This window comes from Nannobrachium achirus (genome assembly GCF_963921795.1).
Source record: "Nannobrachium achirus genome assembly, chromosome: 5".
Taxonomy (NCBI): domain Eukaryota; kingdom Metazoa; phylum Chordata; class Actinopteri; order Myctophiformes; family Myctophidae; genus Nannobrachium; species Nannobrachium achirus.
In genome coordinates, this window is record NC_137814.1 from 20701765 (window position 1) to 20719722 (window position 17958).

At 41.5% G+C, this 17958-nt stretch overlaps 1 protein-coding gene across 2 annotated transcripts in view; it reads right to left on the reverse strand.

The window, feature by feature from the left end:
- The window catches only part of LOC308286225 (CTD small phosphatase-like protein), a 29752-nt gene extending 12244 nt beyond the window's left edge, over nucleotides 1-17508 (reverse strand). For both annotated transcript variants that reach the window (XM_080727192.1, XM_080727191.1), the window contains exon 1: nucleotides 17045-17508. In XM_080727192.1, the coding sequence (XP_080583318.1) occupies nucleotides 17045-17120 (76 nt within the window). In that variant the 5' untranslated portion in view covers nucleotides 17121-17508. The remainder of the gene's footprint in view (nucleotides 1-17044) is intronic.
- Nucleotides 17509-17958: the final 450 nt, after the last annotated feature.

The following is a 17958-nucleotide window of genomic DNA, read 5'->3' on the forward strand; positions in this document are numbered from 1 at the left end:
AAAAGGGAAAAAAAGAGCCTGTGTTCCAAAAATATCCAATGTAGTTATTTTGTCAAAAGCCTGACTTTTTCTATCGATTACTCAATTCATGGATTTCTCTTGGTTTTTGTCACATTCCTAAGCCATTTTTTTAGGAGACTTTGTGTCTTCATAGGGAACCACTGCTTGTCAAATTATTGGCTTACTAACGAGACAAAAACAAAACAAAAATATCCATGAATTTAAGTCTCCATGGACTGAGTAGTAATTGACAAACTAATATTTTGGATGAACTATCCCATACCTTAATGCTTTTCGTTGGTTCAGTATAAAACACACTTGTACAATTTACCACTTTCACTTTCAAAGGCTTGTAAGGCGGCTATTTACGCTACTTTTGCACAACACCCTTGTTCGACGAAGTAGTTTATGAAGAAACAGAAAAAGATGAAATATGGAGATACAAGGTTTCCACCCGACAACGACGATATTCAGAACTGCACTCTTCATTGTAGGAATGAGCAGGCTGAAGCTGGGGAACTTCAAACGGCTTCTATTTCGGGCCGTAGTTTTTGCATACTGTACTGTGGCTGATACCTGTGTGTGCACTCAACAGTCCAAATAAAATAAAAAAATCACACTTGTGTGAACTGAGCGGTGGGGGGGGGGGGGGGGTGCGCTTGTGTGTGTGTGTGTGTGTGTGTGTGTGTTGCAGTTGATGCACAGGCCAGGCTAGACTCAACAGCACCTCTCTGATCACCCAGGGTACTCAGGCTACATACACCAGAGGCTACAGACACACAGACAGACACACACACACACACACACGCACGGATACACACACGGCCACGCTATGGAGACGGTGTGACCACCGCTCAACAAGACTAAACCACTGTCATGTCCCTTGTTAAAGGGCCACTTCACCTCTGGGACAACCCGATCTTATTTTATTGTTGTTTGGGACATGATCAACACAATCTAGACTAGTAATGCATTTTGCATCATCAGTGATGCGTTTTGCATCATATGATGCAAAACGCATCACTAGTACGTGCTGAAATACTAAAATATCTCAAAAAACAGATTGAACACAAAAGATAACTCAGGATTGTGTTGATCATGTCCCAAACAACAATAAAATAAGATCGGGTTGTCCCAGAGGTGAAGTGGCCCTTTAACTGATCATTCCTGTGACATATCAGAAGATAGCTGTCTATATATATATATATCCCTGCAATAGATTAAAAACTAGAAGCAGTGCTCTTCCGAGCACAGGTCTCCACCAGGCCACACAAATCAGCCTGTTATAGCGCCACCATGAGGCTGATTTAAAAAATGTGGGGCAGAGGTTCTGAATTAGCATCCAGGGAGTGTGTGTGCTCAGTTTGGCAGCGATCGGGCCAACGGCGCCGGAGATTAGCTGGTAACAACCAGGCCACACAAATCGGCCTGTTATAGCGCCACCATGCGGCTGATTTGAAAAATGTGGGGCAGAGGTTCTAGATTGGCATCCAGGGAGTGTGTGTGCTCAGTTTGGCAGCGATCGGGCCAACGGTGACTGAGATTAGCTGCTCACAAACTGCGAGGACGCACGGACGGACGGACGGACGGACGGACGCACGCACGGACGGAGGGGAAAACATACTCTCCCTCAGCCTTCGGCTGGTGGAGACAACAACTCATTCACGTGACATCGTTGGCGTTGCTGACCTGGGGCCTGCCAAAGTAACCAATCAGGAAATAACTTTGGCCGACCAAGTGACATCACCGATCACACATAGCCATAGTTCACAGAGCACCCTGTCCCGATTATACCCCCCCCCCCCCTTACATTCCAGGATCATAGTGCAGGGCCTAAATCAGACACTGGGCTTTTTATTAATAGTGACAAGTTGATAGCTCCTCCTCTCATCCGCCCCCGCCTTGACTCTTGTCATTTGATTGGTTCAACGTCTCCCTGTCTCCCCTTCAAAGGCCGGCCTACGTCTCTTCTCTGCTGTGTTCCGGCTGGCAGGTGAGCGAGTGAAGCAGCCTGGACATGCACACAAGGCAAAGGGAGGAGAGTCTGGAGCAGGGGCGTCACAAGGGGGGGGACTGAGTTACTAGGGCCCAAGACGGAGGGGCCTGGAATTATTTTATACTTAAGCTATTGAAAAATAGCAGATATATAAGCTCACAATGCGGCGCTTGTAGATCTGCTATTTTTGAAAAGTCGTGAAAATGTGCGCAAATCTTTGAAAATATGTATTTTTTTAAGCGAACATTTGTAACTCAAATTTTGCATCTGGCGGGTCCCTGGAACTACATATTTTGAGATGGGGGTCCGTGGCCAAATAAATACATATCATTTTGGGGATCCTTCACATGAAACAGTTTGAGCACCACTGACATAGAAACTTAGGTTTTTCAAAAACCCTTCGAAGGATTTGAAACATTCAAAGACTTGCACACATTCACACAAATCACGATTTAAAAAAAATAGCAGATCTACAAGCTCGCAGCGCGGCTGTGAGGTTGTATATCTGCTATTTTTCAATAGTTAAAGACAAGTAGTCTACCCAGAGCCCAGAATTTGGTGCGACACCCCTGGTCTGGAGGCATTCAGACCCCCCTCTCAGCCTATACAAGGCCGCATTCCTCTCACTCCCCTGCAGCAAAAGACATCACCCACCCAAGCTCACTTTACCCCCTCAGAACACAAAACCAGACCTTCATGAAAAACACAAGAGAATACAATCTCTTAGCATAATCTTTTATGCACCCGGCTTATTAGGTTGACGTTACTATTCTGGATTTCTGACCCCTCGACAAAAGGCACTGTGTGAAATGATGCTTCCACAAAACAATAAATAGAAATAAAAGTTACACCAGTGTCAGTAAGAAAACAAACAACCAAAATAATAACGATCTCATGCACATTGAGCATTGAGCATTACTACAACTTCTAACCCAGGTTTGACAAGTGATCTAGAAGCTAAAAATACCTCACTATTTTCAGGCTGTAGGATCAGCTAGAAAGGTATATTTCTAGAGATGGAGCGAGGACCAGACTGCCAATCTGCCATCAGACACTGTGAGGGAAAGGTGGGATGTCCTGGCTAGGGCTGTCACAATTATTACATAATCGTCTAATCGCAATTATTTGACATAATCGCGATTATTTTTCATAAATCGTCATAATCGTGTCCATGTTGAAACATTTTCATATATCTTTTTTTTTAAAGTAAAAAAAATATGACGATCTACAAGCTCACAACATGTTGCGATGCGGCGCGTTGTGAGCTTGTAGATCTGCTATTTCCACTATCAATGTTCTTCTTTAAGTATAAAGTTGTCGAATATGTCAATAACTTCTTTGTATATTTAGGTTATGTGCCATATCTACCATGTGCAACTTCAAAGCCTAAAAGCCAAACAGAAATGTAATTTTCAATGACAAAAACACAATTAAATCGTTAATCGCAATTATTTGAGTGACATAACCATGACAGCCCTAGTCCTGGCTGCATGAAAAGCTCTCTCCTCCCCATCACTTCCTGTCAAACTAATTACTGACTCTAGCAGGGGCGTGTCCCACTGGATATCTATCTCAGTGGTTCTCAACCTCTTCAGGCAGCGACCCACAAAATAATCATATTTTAACTGGGGACCCCTCCCCCGCCCACCCTGACGAGCACTAAGGCGCTGTACAGACATTTGCGTGAAACATCTTCTCCGTATCGTCTGAGAATGGCCACTGGGAGCGCCGTACTAATGCATTGTCAATGGAAGGTTGTTTGGTGTTTTGTCGTTGTCGTGTCTCTTGGCCAAAAGACAGGCTGCGGTTGAGCTTGAGACACGGCAACAAAAAAAAAAAAAAACAACCTTCCATTGACAATGCATTAGTACGGCGCCCCCAGTGGCCATTCTCAGATGATACGGAGAAGATGTTTCACGCATATGTGTGAGTCCAGCCTAAGAGTTGAAGCCTAACATTTTGAATAACACGGTTCTATTGTGAAAATAGCAGACCTACATGCTCACAACGCCTACTTGCAACTCAAGGCGTTGTGAGCATGTAGATCGGCTATTTTCTCTCTAATATCTGACAATTTGGCCAATGTTTAATTTGTCATTTTAGAGGTATTAAAAAGTCCTTAAATTGTCACTTTAGAAATGTGCATAAACCCTCTATTCACTTAAACGTTCTGTCGGTTTGTTTACTGTTGAGAATGAAAACAATGTTGTACATTCTGTTAATTTGGGGACCCCAACCCACAGGTTGAGAATCACTGATCTATCTGATCAAAGTACAATCTAATATACTCTGTTTGAGACCAACTGAGATACTGTGATGAACTACAGTACCAAGCACCCTAGATTCTAGAAGAGTCTAGATTCTAGAGTTTAGATTTTAGAACAATTTCACAAAAATAAGACGTAGAAGCAAAGTGCTGAAAACATGAAACAATATGCCAAAGGCAGATGAACATAAAACAAGTTGAGCACGTTATTTATATATATTAAAAAAAAAACTAAATGTAACAACCTACAAGCTAACCTCAACTAACAAGGTTGTTGAGGTTAGTGTATACTCATGGCAAACACTTGCGGTCAACATGTGCCTACTTCTAGTGTTCAAAACAAAAAGAGGCAGCATGCTACAAGTGCAAACAGAGAAGGGGAATAAAACAGGAAGTGTAGGACATTCCTGACGCTGCCAAACGTTTCCGCAGTATAAAAAAGACCACCATCTGATCCAATCCATTGGAAAACACCTAACTTGACAGAAGCCAGCAACAGCGGGCATTGCATGGACAAAATTAAAGAGTTTGCAGTGTGAGCTCTTTGATTAACACCAGTTTAGAAGAACATTTTAAAACGGTACTGTATCCAACAAAGGTCGGTCATATTTTTTAGTGGGCACAAAGATCAGGCATGCAAACAGGCCAGAGGTGAAAAGGGTGACAACACTTTTTTTTTGGGGGGGGGAAGGTTGGGTCGGATATCTTTGCGCGATTCTAACTGAGTTAAACCCCCCATAAGAGAAGATGTTTTACCATTCTAGCAGGGACTCTCAACCATTTATTTCAAGGACCCCCAGTTTGACATGCATTACATCACCATTTAATGGTATTTCTATCTCTGAAACCCCAATTTATATCGTAATCAGTGTTAATTTAACTATGAGAGCGTACAAAAGGAACCAAATGGACCCATTAGTGTCCATTTGATTCCATTTGTACGAGTTACACATACCCATAAGGGTCCATTAGGTTTCAAACTATTATTTAGCTGGGGACATGGAAACCCCCTGAAAACCCCCTGAGGGTCCCGGACCCCACTTTGAGAACCACTGATCTAGGCTACACCATTATTTACACACGCACACGTGTGCTCACAAAGCAGTTCCGAATGCTACCAACTTGCCACCATCAATGGATGGTCGAATGATCGGATTTCGGTTAGCGGAGATTAGCAACTTGGGAACAAAGATTTTGAAACAGAGTCTCTCCTCCTTTGCCAGCCAACGCTTGTAGCCCCCAAACAATAACACTGTACGCCACTTGAGTGGGATTTACCGTGCATTGCCATCGCCTGGAGGGATGTTTCCTTCGCCTGAAGGGACGGGCCCCTAAATCTAACTTGTGATTGGTTCAGACTTCAGACACATACAGACTTCAGAACCTTCAAAATAAAATTACGCACGTTGACCAGCACAGCCTTTTCAGACGACGACGTTAACATAGCACAAACCTGCGGTTAATGGCTACAATATATGGATAATTAGGTCCATCCATGCTAATGCTGTAGAACAACGTTGTAGGTCAAGATTTTTCTCACTAGCCAATACTTGACAAATTATGGTACCTCTTTAGCTAATGATTTGATATTGCAAAAATATCCCCGGCCCCCCTTATTGTATTGGGTGCAAGTCTGTCAACTTGTACTTCACACAGCTTCAGGCTGTCAACACACATGCACACTGATAAATCATTAGGGAGTAGGTGTGACAACAACTACAGCATGGGTCTAACCAGGAAAAATGTGTTATTCCAGAGGCTCACCAGCCTCCCTCCCTGGCACAGGATTGTGTGCTGCGGCCCAGACTCGTGGGTGGGTTTGTGGCTGTTGACACATCGTATAATTGTGTGCTTGTGTAAGATTTGGGATGCACTCCTCCTCATCCACACAAGCTGGTCTTGTATGGTTTTTGGCTTGACTGTGACTTCAGCACAGTAGGAAGCCTCATCGCTCCTACACTCTCTTGGTTATGCTTATATGCACTGAGCAGTGCAAGTGTTTCCAAGGTGAACAGCATGGTAGATTTCGAGCAGCTAAGAGATGGCAGTGGCATCCCCCCAAAAGTCCAGAGTTGTTTTGAATAGGTTACCGGTAATAGTTTAATTGCAGCACCAGTAGCAACAGTGTGAACACAGGAACGCACAAAAGATAATGCTGTCATTTCCGTTTGTAACTTAGCAAGGGATATATATAACTTGATTAACGGGCCTGAATTTTATTTGATAATCTTCATTTCAGACATGCAGGTCAAATAAATTCAGCACAGGATTACGTATATTGTGCATCATTTAACTCACTGAACGCCATAAACGTCTTATACGTCTTTGGACCTCGGTGCCATAAACGTCTTTTACGTCTTTTTAATTAATCAAAAGTTTTATCATTTTTTCATAATTGTAATTTCAAAAAAATCGCTCTAGAAGTTGGCCATATGCCTCCGTGACCTGAGCGATACGGCCGATTTGACTGTAGCACCAGTGTAACACAGTCCGGCGGAAAATCGGTATAGCCGAAGATTGGTTCCGGCCGTTTAAATGTTATCTAAAACGTTCGTTTATACACTTTCCCGTGCATCCCTGACGAACTATAAGTACTCAAAAAACGCAGAAAATTCTCAGGATTCCAGCGGTGCCATCCATTCTTCTCTACCTATCCTTGATCGCGATCGCCAGGGTTCCGAAGTGTGTTAGCATGCTAGCTAAAAGGCCTGGCCAAAATGTAAACAACAGGCCCAAACCAAAAAAAAGATGGACGTCTTCTTCCTTCTTCTGTTAGTTGATCAGATAGTAGGAGACCACCCTCTGGTGGTTTTCAAATGGTATTGCACTCCAGATTGCACATAGGGCCCATCACAGCACACACATATGATGATGATCAAGACATCTTACACATGTTCTATTGAAGCCCAAATCTAATGATAGGATATATATATATAAATATACATGTTTTCCTTTGTAAGAGGGGTAGTGTGGCTTTCGATAGAAGCATAGATTTATATATGTAATTTAAGTACAAAATATGATTTTGGCCCCCATAAAAAGGCAAAATTAAGCAAAATGGCTGGCACCAGTTTTGTAGATTTTGAATAAAGGGTGGCATTCACTGAGTTAATTGATTTCTGCAAATTTAGCATTTACAAGGCAAGAGATTACCGCACACAATTACTGTGACACGGGCACCAGTAAGTAGTTGTTAAGGAGGATATCACATAGGCTCTAATTCAGCCTGACAGCTAGTCGCAGGTTTGATTCCCGAGCCAGACGACCTTTGCCTGCAGCGTCTGACTTCCAGATTCTCTACCCGTTTCCTGTTCTCTCCACTGTACTATCAAAATAAACACAGAAAAGCCCATGAAATATTGTTTAAAAACATTTAAGCCGACATTGATATAATCTGCTATGTAAATGAGGGAAGACTGTCCTCATCCCCAGAACTATTGACAGAGATCTATGTCATGTCTGTGTTTTCAGTGATTCCGATAGAGGGCTCTCTGCTGCAAACCACAAGCGACCCCAGGACAGAAGGGGAATACATGCCAAAATGTTTCTTTTTTTCTACAGACCCCAACTAAATAACGGGTGATAGCGAATACAAATTATATTTTCAGAGTTAAAGAAAGGCAGATCGTCTTTTGTTTACATCCTGGTCTCATGGTGCATTCCGTGGGTCGAAGAAATAAGGTAAAAACTGCGAAAGACCCTGGCAGAGGTAGATTAATTCATTATTAACACCTGGCAGTGAATGTGTTCAATTCAAAACACACAAAGCTTTGCTTAAAAACTCCTGTGTTTTCCTTAATACTGGACGAATACACAGACCCAAATAACAGTGAGCAACTTATTTCTTATGTTCTCTTTCACTTTTTAACACAAGAATAGACTATGGGGACAAGAGTGAGCCACCAACGACTCAAGGACACAGAGCATAAAGAGAAAGCCTCCTACAGCATAGTTCAGGGAATCCCTTAAATTGGAGCAGTGACTAAATGCACCCTGAGACAGACGATGGAAGACCTTTAATGTAGTTAAGCTAAGTTTAGAAATAACCCCCCCCCCCCCCCTCCCAACCACAAAGTGTATACATAAAATCCCCCTATTTAAAGGGAGAATTCAACACAAGAAAATGTAATTTCAAGACCTGATTCTACCACTTCAATTCTTTCCTTAATTAGACGTCATAGTTTGGCCAAGGTTAACACAAAAAAAGAACTGGAGTGCATACATTTCATAATTTCAATAATTAAATAAATATAAATATAAAAGAATAATTTTACCAAAGGGCATTTAAAGAAGTAGGGTTTCCTTGGTGTGTCCTAAACCGAAAGTGTTGCAACTCTCTCTCAATAGCTGTGGTCTATACAAGTAGACACACATATAGTACATCAGAGTAGGATTAAGCAGCCAGATACAAAAGGGGAAATAAGCAGGAAGACTGGTTGAGAACAAATTATCTACAGATTGAAGAAAATAAAGTACTATTGCTCATGAAGTTAAAAGCTCGTACACAGTTCAATTAACTTAAGCTGTTGTCAAGAAACTTTATTCTTCTTTCTCCCACTACTCTCTCTCATGACGTTACGTCGAAAGTGAAATAGTCCACTCTGGGCTGTGTCTGTAGGTGCAGAATCTGCAGATGGACTCATAGGAAGAGGAGCAGTCACATTTGTCCAAATAAGTATTGATAAAATACTTAATATGTTGCAAGAACGTGGGTGCCATACAAAAATTAACTAAATGTGTTTTACTATAAAGAAGCAGAGATGCTGGGTGGCCTGTGTCAGCGACGCACTTTATTGTGACAGGACGCATTTATGTCAGCATTGCTGGGTCCATTGGACGCAGTTGCCAAATTGCCAACAGATTCCATGTTAAAAATAATTCACGGTTAAAGAATCCACGGACACCACCATTGTTCATGGCTGTATGCTACTTTATCCTAAGTTATAAACAATACAATAAAATCCAAGCAGAAATCGTCTTAGAAACATGATAGAATCAAAAGAGTAATAATCCTCAATAATACCTCAAGAAAGAAAATAAAATATACCATTACTGCCTCAAAAGTAGTCAACTATCAACTATAATATAAAAAAACTGTTCAAACATTAGCCAAATTGTAAATTAATATAAGAAAGAAGCAAACATTTTGTAAATAGCCAATCAAGCTCACAAGTTGTCACAACGCTCAAAAACATTTTATTGGGGACCCATACAATTTTTCTGGGACCCATTTGAATGACCACCTGTGGGTCCCAGGACTAATTACATTGAAAACCTAGCAACATCACTGAAGAAGAAATAAATATGTAATAACACAGCGTGCATCAGTGGGCAAGTAAACGCACACTGTGTGAGAACGGGAACACTACAGTGGACACCGCAGCAACCCTAATGAGAAGCAAAAGCTGTCTGGTTGAAATAAAGTCAAGAAGCCTAACCACCACAAAAGTAGTCATCACACACACCACTCCCATAAAACATTTTTCTGAGGCTCCACTACAGAGCAGGAGTCACCGTCAGAGGGTAAAAGGACCATGTAAGAGGAGCCCATTCATCTCAGTGTCTAAATCAAGGCCCTACCCAGCCCACCCCGAGTAGAGTAGCTGCTTTAAATAACTGAAATCCCCTTTCATCTGGAGGTGTCTCTTCAAGTGCCCAACCAAAGAATATAAAATCATCCAAGAACCATGCTAAAGAGTAAAGACACTAGCCTCTCCTGAACATAGACTGTTAAAAAAAGGGATAGCGTCAACTGTGATGTCACCCATTGGTTTCTACAGAGCGTAAATGAAGGCTATTTGGCAAACGTACAGTATGTATTCCATCATCTTTTGACTTCCTGTCCTGAAATGAAACCAGAATTCTATTGGTTGGGACAGAGCGAGGGGTGGGTTAATAAATGCTATTGGTTGGGAGCTTGTCAATCAAACTAGCCACACCCTAGGCAACACCCATTGCCATTTTCAAAAGCATGGAACCAGCACATCTCGACTTTTGGGGTTTTTCATTAGGCAAAGGTACCATGTATTTTTAGGTGACACCTCAGTCATGGTTACAAGCGAGCTGAGGCTATATCAAAATGTACAGTAACATGAAAATACTGCCGACTACTATTTAGTCACAGAATCGTCATCAACATCACTGCGTTATGACAGACTCCATAAAACTCCATGAAAGCTACTGAACACTGCTACACTATTACATTTGCCATTGAACAACCTATTTCTCTCCAAAAATGTTGGTCCCATCCTCTTTTACAGTACACTTTAAGACATAATAAGACATAATAAGACAGAATAAAGCCATAATAAGAAATAATGTTTATATATAGCTAATATATTTTATTAGACAGAAACAAAGACAGAATAGTAGAAAGAGCGAATACATTCTCTGGCACCGTCACCTGCCGCGGAACTGCAGCGGCAGACACTGCCGCACGACCGCTAGTTCGACCAGCAGTCGCACTGCATCGCCGGCGATAGGACCAGCAGTCCCACCAGTAGGACCGGCGGCCGTCGCACGGACCGGCAGGTCCCGTAGCGGTAAACTGCCCGTCCGTGCAGTGGTGGCTGAGACAGAATAGCAGAAAGCGAATACATTATCTGGCACCGGCATCGCTGGTAACTGCCGCGGCAGCCACCACCGCACGGACGGGCAGTTTACCGCTACGGGACCTGCCGGTCCGTGCGGCGGCCGCCGGTCCTACTGGCGGGACTGCTGGTCCTATCGCCGCCGACTGCTGGTCGAACTAGCGGTCGTGCGGCAGTGTCTGCCGCTGCAGTTCCGCGGCAGGTGACGGTGCCAGAGAATGAATTCGCTCTTTCTACTATTCTGTCTTTGTTTCTGTCTAATAAAATATATTAGCTCTAATTACCAACACATTATTTCTTATTATGGCTTTATTCTGTCTTATTATGTCTTATTATGTCTTAAAGTGTACTGTAAAAGAGGATGGGACCAAAATGTTATCAGAAACTTTATTGGAATGTACAGCTCTGATGCAATACAATCCAAAAGGACAGAGCAGAATCACTATTGATCGAAGTGTTCAAGGGATGCAACCTATTTTTACCCTGATAATGCTTCATTGCGAACAACAAATCCATGTTGCAATCATAGAAAAACTAAATTAGCAGCTACCACTCAATAATTAAAATTAAATGTAATTATTGGCCAAAAAAGCACGTGCTGGCCTGGCAGTCTTTGATGCACTGCTGTGGAGCCCCTGTTGGTCATACGTAGTCTGACTCTGCTCAGTCTCTTGTCCTTCTTAAGTAGACAAAAATCGCATTTGCTGCAGATAAAGCGAGTCAATAATATTTTATCCATCTGGTGTTTAATGCACCTGAAAAACTGCAAAAGAAAAAATAAAAATAAACAGATATAAACTATTGCACTTTTAACTCACCACAACTACAAACTATCGGAGAGTTTAAGTGACAGACAGCAAACAATACATTTTTGCATAGTGAACAATTATTTAACCTTTATGCATTTATTTCCCATGCAAAGTATTAACAATAACTGAATATATTCAATAAATTCAAATATTTCTGAGCTCTGTTGAAAGCCATAGTATATCCACAACTTTCCAACATCCCATCGTGCATTGCGCAGAAGGCGAGCGGCATTTCCGGCGTCGCAGCCGAGTGTGATCTACAAGCTCACAACGGTTGCATCTGCGACGCGACGTGATCTTGTATGTCTGCTGTTAACCGGAAGTGTCCCGCAGATAATGCTACAGTAAAGTCTTGCGGAAACAGGTGGATAGCCTACAAGGGGTACAATATATAGTGGAAAACGAAATCAAGCAAGAAGCGAGTTGTCGATACCACTCAGTGGAAAACCAGCAATCCACTAACTAGACTAGCAATTTCTCAACTGAAGGTCATGAGAACCCCTCGCCCCCACTCCACCAAAACTCTACATTAGTTGGAGTACTAAAATAAAGAAGATGGCAACTGTCAACTTTGCAAGTAGTTATCCTGGGCCATGAGGTCAACAGAGCTGTGGCCAGCAGGGCAGTGCGGCTATATTTAGGCTGCTGCCTGCCTGGCAGCTCAAACAGTGTGAAAAGCAGACATGTTGGAGGACAGCCAGCAGAGGTACACTGAGGGCAAAGGTGGTCAATTCCTGACCAGACAATTTGGAGCCAGTTCAAGCAATAGGAGCCTACTTGTTAACCACTACCTATATACGTTGTTGTAAAACAACAAATAACAAATCTACAAGCTCACAAAAAATAAATAAATACTATAAATATTATGTATTTATTAGGAAATATGATTTGTTTTGTGTAGTTTGTCTGGATACATTTTTGAGGGGAGGCTGTTGGTATGGGGTGCATTTAGAAATTAGGATGTTGGCCAAGTCAATGATTTTTACACTGCATTGAAGATAGCATCCTGCCACCTGACCTGCTAAATTAGTTGCCAGTGTAATGGCAACTAGCAGGGCTCTTCACAACAGCCAGTCTTGGCAAATACGCTTCTGGGGATCTCGCCAAAAAAGGTTAAATCAAACTACATCTCCCATGAGAATGTCCCTCACAGTCCAACTTCTTTTCTTCTACCAAAACACCTATAGTCGAATGGCAGGGAAAGGCTGCAAGCACTGCCGTACCATTCTTGTAATCATGTGTTTACATTGGCCCTGGGGTCAAAACTCTGACTCATGTGAAGGAGACTGGAAGAGAAAATGGTTCAGAAACAAAACAGCAGCAGCTTCAATGCCACTACACAAAACTACATATTAGGGGGGGGGGAGGGGGGGGAATCCAGAGGCGCACATCTGCCGTTTTCAGGAAATCTCAAATTGTGTGTGTGTGTGTGTGTGTGTGTGTGTGTGTGTGTGTGTGTGTGTGTGTGTGTGTGTGTGTGTGTGTGTGTGTGTGTGTGTGTGTGTGTGTGTGTCTTGCCACACATCTCTCATCATAAGAGGTATCGGGCCAACAGTAACATTAACACCAAGAGCAATTCCCACAGAAGTAGCTGTCAGTGCACCTCTCATGTGTTCACTTTCAGGCTTACTTAACTGTTTTAATAACACATGGGTAAATGACAGTCATTAGACCGTTGTTATCCTATGCTAGGTGTGCACAATGACATTAAAGAGGTGGTGCCATAGTTTTGTACTTTTTTTGTTTTGTATGTGTCTATGGAGTTAACATTACTCTAATAGACCCCCAGCTGTGGTTATAATATTCAAATATGTCTTCCCCATGTATTTTTGTTTACTTCCTTAAAGCAGAAAGCCTACGAGTCAATTGAAATACACCGATATAATGACATCATAAATTCATCCCCCTCCCCCCCTTTTCACCATCCAGCAACTACATCTGGGTTACCACCCGCCTGGAACACTTTCTGTACACTTTCTTTTTTTAATAAAATAAAATAATAATAATCAAAATAACAATCATAATACTTGGCCACAATATGTATGTGGAACTGAGTCAAACTAAATGTAATGCCTCAACTCCTTCAATTCCAAGTGCTTGTCAGGGTGGGGGGGTCCCCAAGTTCAAACATGATTATTTTGGGGGTCACAGCCTGAAAAGGTTGTCTCCTTTTTGTATTTTTTCACATACCTTCAAAACAACTTTTTTATGGAGATTATAGATACCACCATACCGTAGGTAAACAGTGACTTATTAAGGCAATAACTAAAAATCCATACCGCTCCAGCCCTAAAAGAAAAAGACCATTACTGCATCAAAAGTAATACATGATTATTTTGGGGGTCACAGCCTGAAAAGGTTGTCTCCCTTTTGTATTTTTTCATACCTTCAAAATAATTAATGACTATTACAGGACTGACAAGTGACCCTATGTACCATAATGATATTTCATGATCTGTGCATCAGCTGTACTTGTGTGCACAATGACATTAAAGAGGTGGTGCCATAGTTTTGTACTTTTTTTGTTTTGTATGTGTCTATGGAGTTAACATTACTCTAATAGACCCCCAGCTGTGGTTATAATATTCAAATATGTCTTCCCCATGTATTTTTGTTTACTTCCTTAAAGCAGAAAGCCTACGAGTCAATTGAAATACACCGATATAATGACATCATAAATTCATCCCCCTCCCCCCCTTTTCACCATCCAGCAACTACATCTGGGTTACCACCCGCCTGGAACACTTTCTGTACACTTTCTTTTTTTAATAAAATAAAATAATAATAATCAAAATAACAATCATAATACTTGGCCACAATATGTATGTGGAACTGAGTCAAACTAAATGTAATGCCTCAACTCCTTCAATTCCAAGTGCTTGTCAGGGTGGGGGGGTCCCCAAGTTCAAACATGATTATTTTGGGGGTCACAGCCTGAAAAGGTTGTCTCCTTTTTGTATTTTTTCACATACCTTCAAAACAACTTTTTTATGGAGATTATAGATACCACCATACCGTAGGTAAACAGTGACTTATTAAGGCAATAACTAAAAATCCATACCGCTCCAGCCCTAAAAGAAAAAGACCATTACTGCATCAAAAGTAATACATGATTATTTTGGGGGTCACAGCCTGAAAAGGTTGTCTCCCTTTTGTATTTTTTCATACCTTCAAAATAATTAATGACTATTACAGGACTGACAAGTGACCCTATGTACCATAATGATATTTCATGATCTGTGCATCAGCTGTACTTGTGCCATGATGAACTCTATCTGTGATGCACAGTGAATGGAAGAGATTAGTGTGGTTTACGGAATACCGTTTTTCAGGACACTTACTCATGAAGCCACAATGCATACACAGCCACAAGCACAAAACAGTGAGATCAAGCTCACTTAAAAAGTGCTCCTCTTTTTGTCATCTTTCATATTACAGGTTAGTCTTCCTTGACAAGTATCAACAAGACTTGCTTACTTGCTGTGGCCCACTAAACCCATCATCAGATAAAAATCACAGATGAAGTTTGTTTTTATTAAAAATCAATGTTGACATTTTAAAAAGAATGACTTCTCCCATAACACCTAGATATGTCCATACTCCATACCATAGAGCAGTGGTTCCCAAACTTTGAAACCCAAAAGAGTTTGCCTACAAACTAGCAAAAATAGCAGACCTACAAGCTCACACATGATGCCATGTTGCGAGCTTGTAGATCGGCTATTTTCACTACTTCTTCAATATTATTTTTAAATCATGGATTTATTTTTATTTATTAGATTTGTTTGTTTGTTTAAAATGTACTTAATTCTCCAAAAAGGGGAGGGGGACATTTTTTGAAATATTTTTCTTTATGTAGGAAAAGAAAATGGGATTTTTACTAGAGTCGTGGCCCATAAAAATGAGTCTGTGACCCTCATATGGGTCCCGACCCACTGTTTGGGAAACAGTGCCACAGAGAATCCACGATGGTTGCAGAGGAGGGATCCCTTGCTCCTTTCAGAGGAAAAGTCATTGTTCAGGATGAGAGACTTAAGTTCTCACATTACTAATGGTTTGTGGAGTGTAGCTTGAGACGTGATATTGATACACTACCCGTGGGTCTGGATGACCCGAAAGCCAGCCACAGCGGCCACAACGCAGGAGGGAAGAATGGACAATATATTAGCCATGGACTTGCAGATGAGGTTTGAACTCAAATGTATCATGCAAGATAGTAAAAGAAGAGAGATCATACAGGTGTGACAGAGAATGAATCTGAGTCAAGTGCATACAGGTATATAGAACTCTCTCTGACTCTGTACTCAGATTTGACAAACCCCTACCTGGCTTCAACTTCAAGCACAAGTCTGGCTGTTAATTCGTTGCCTTGTACTTTCCAAAACACAGCATGGGTTTGCCATTATCTGCAGAGTCTAGATACTTCAATGATAAGATAAACTGTGCTAATGGGGTTCACATTTTAATGCACCAAGCAAATCAGTGTTGTCATTTACTTAACTGAACAAATACTACAATGGTCAAACGGTGCATGACATATAAATAAAGGAACCTGAGTAATGGTCACAGGCATGATACACAGCCAATACAAAAGGCTCACGTCTAAAAATAGAATGCAACTACAAGTCAGCTGTACATTTTGCATGCAGCTTCACACACGCAGTTTTCCTAATAACATGATGGTCCAGACAAGCACTCCTCCAGAACTTCAATACAGCCGCCCACACACCCTTGTTGAAAATAATAATAAAATAACTTGCATTTCTTAAATCCTCTTAATAATTCACAACCAGAATCCTCTAAATCCTTTAAATTCTTACCATCTGTGTATAAAGCATATAAGTTATGTTAAGGATGTCAGTACTGACAATGAGCAACACGTTATTCCTAAACACTGTTTGACCACAACACAACTCAAAAGCCAGCACCAGGCTGACAGAAGGCAGAGGCCTCCATCACCAATAACTAGTTGGAGACTGACTAATCTTTATCTGTTTTATTGTTGTTTTAAGGCCCTCTATAACAGTACTGCGACCAACATACAGACCTGCAAACAGTCTGTTTAGTTACTAGCCAACTAGCTAGCGCAAGGCTAATGCTAGTTTAATTATACTTTATAGTCGAGCGACCCCGAGACACCAAACAACCAAAAAATACGTATTGTGCTGAAAGAACTGTCGACGTGAGCATCGTAACGACAATGTTTTCTATTTAAAATGATGTCACTGTTGTAGAAAACCCGTCATGTGTGTGTGTGTGTGTGTGTGTGTGTGTGTGTGTGTGTATGCAAGAAAGCTAAAAGCTCCCGCGAGAAAGAGAAAAAGAAAACATTTAAAGAAAGTACAACTACGCTTTCGGACTTCTGTTTACCATTTTAACTTACCTTTCTCCTGGTTAAAAGACAGAATTTCCTCCTCTTTGGGATTGGAAACTTGCGTTATTATGGACGTGTGGTCCATTTAGACAGATGGGTTATTCCTCTCTTTTTTTCCCTTGAGTTTCCCCCCCGAGTTGTTTTTATTCCTCCCTTCCTTGCCAAGCGAAGCTCGCTTGCTTCGTTGGCGAGTTTTTTAAAAAACGTTCAGGTTACTACTATTAGCCCACAGAGCTAACAACGGCTAACGTCCGAGGAGCAGCAGTAGGGAGCCCGTTGAGGGTTGGCATTTAGGGCTTTAGTAGGAGGGTAGGTAGGGGGGAAAGGCAAAAACAATGCTATCGCTTCTTCTTTATCGCGATATCTGCAGATGAATTAATCCAAGGATAAAACATATAATGTGTGCGTAAAAACAAAACCAAAAAGAAGGGGGAAAAAACAAAACAAAAAAACAAATCCCAACCACCAGCAAAAACGATTCACAAGTTAGCCAGTTAGCCGCTAGCTACTACTAGCCACTAGCAGGCAGCAGCTTGGGTTTTTTTTTACCACACAAAAAAATGTGAGTATGTGACGCCCGCTCGTGCCGAAAACACTGATGAGGAGGAGGAGCCCGCCCAGGGGCGTCAATTGGATATGGCAGGGGTATGCAGCTGCCATATACCCTGGGTCCAGGGGAGGAAATAAAAGTAAAGGCCCATTCCCACTGGGCCAGATAACAGATAAAAAATCTCTTTCTCCAGATATTTTTCCATTCAAAGTGGATGGTAGATACAGATAAAAAAAAATATCTACCACAGATATTTGCCACAGATATTCTACTTTTAAATAAATCCATCCATGAATGTCTCTTTGTCTATCTGTTGGTTATTACGTTGTTAAATTACAGTAAAATAACTATGCAAAATGTTACAAAATGGTCA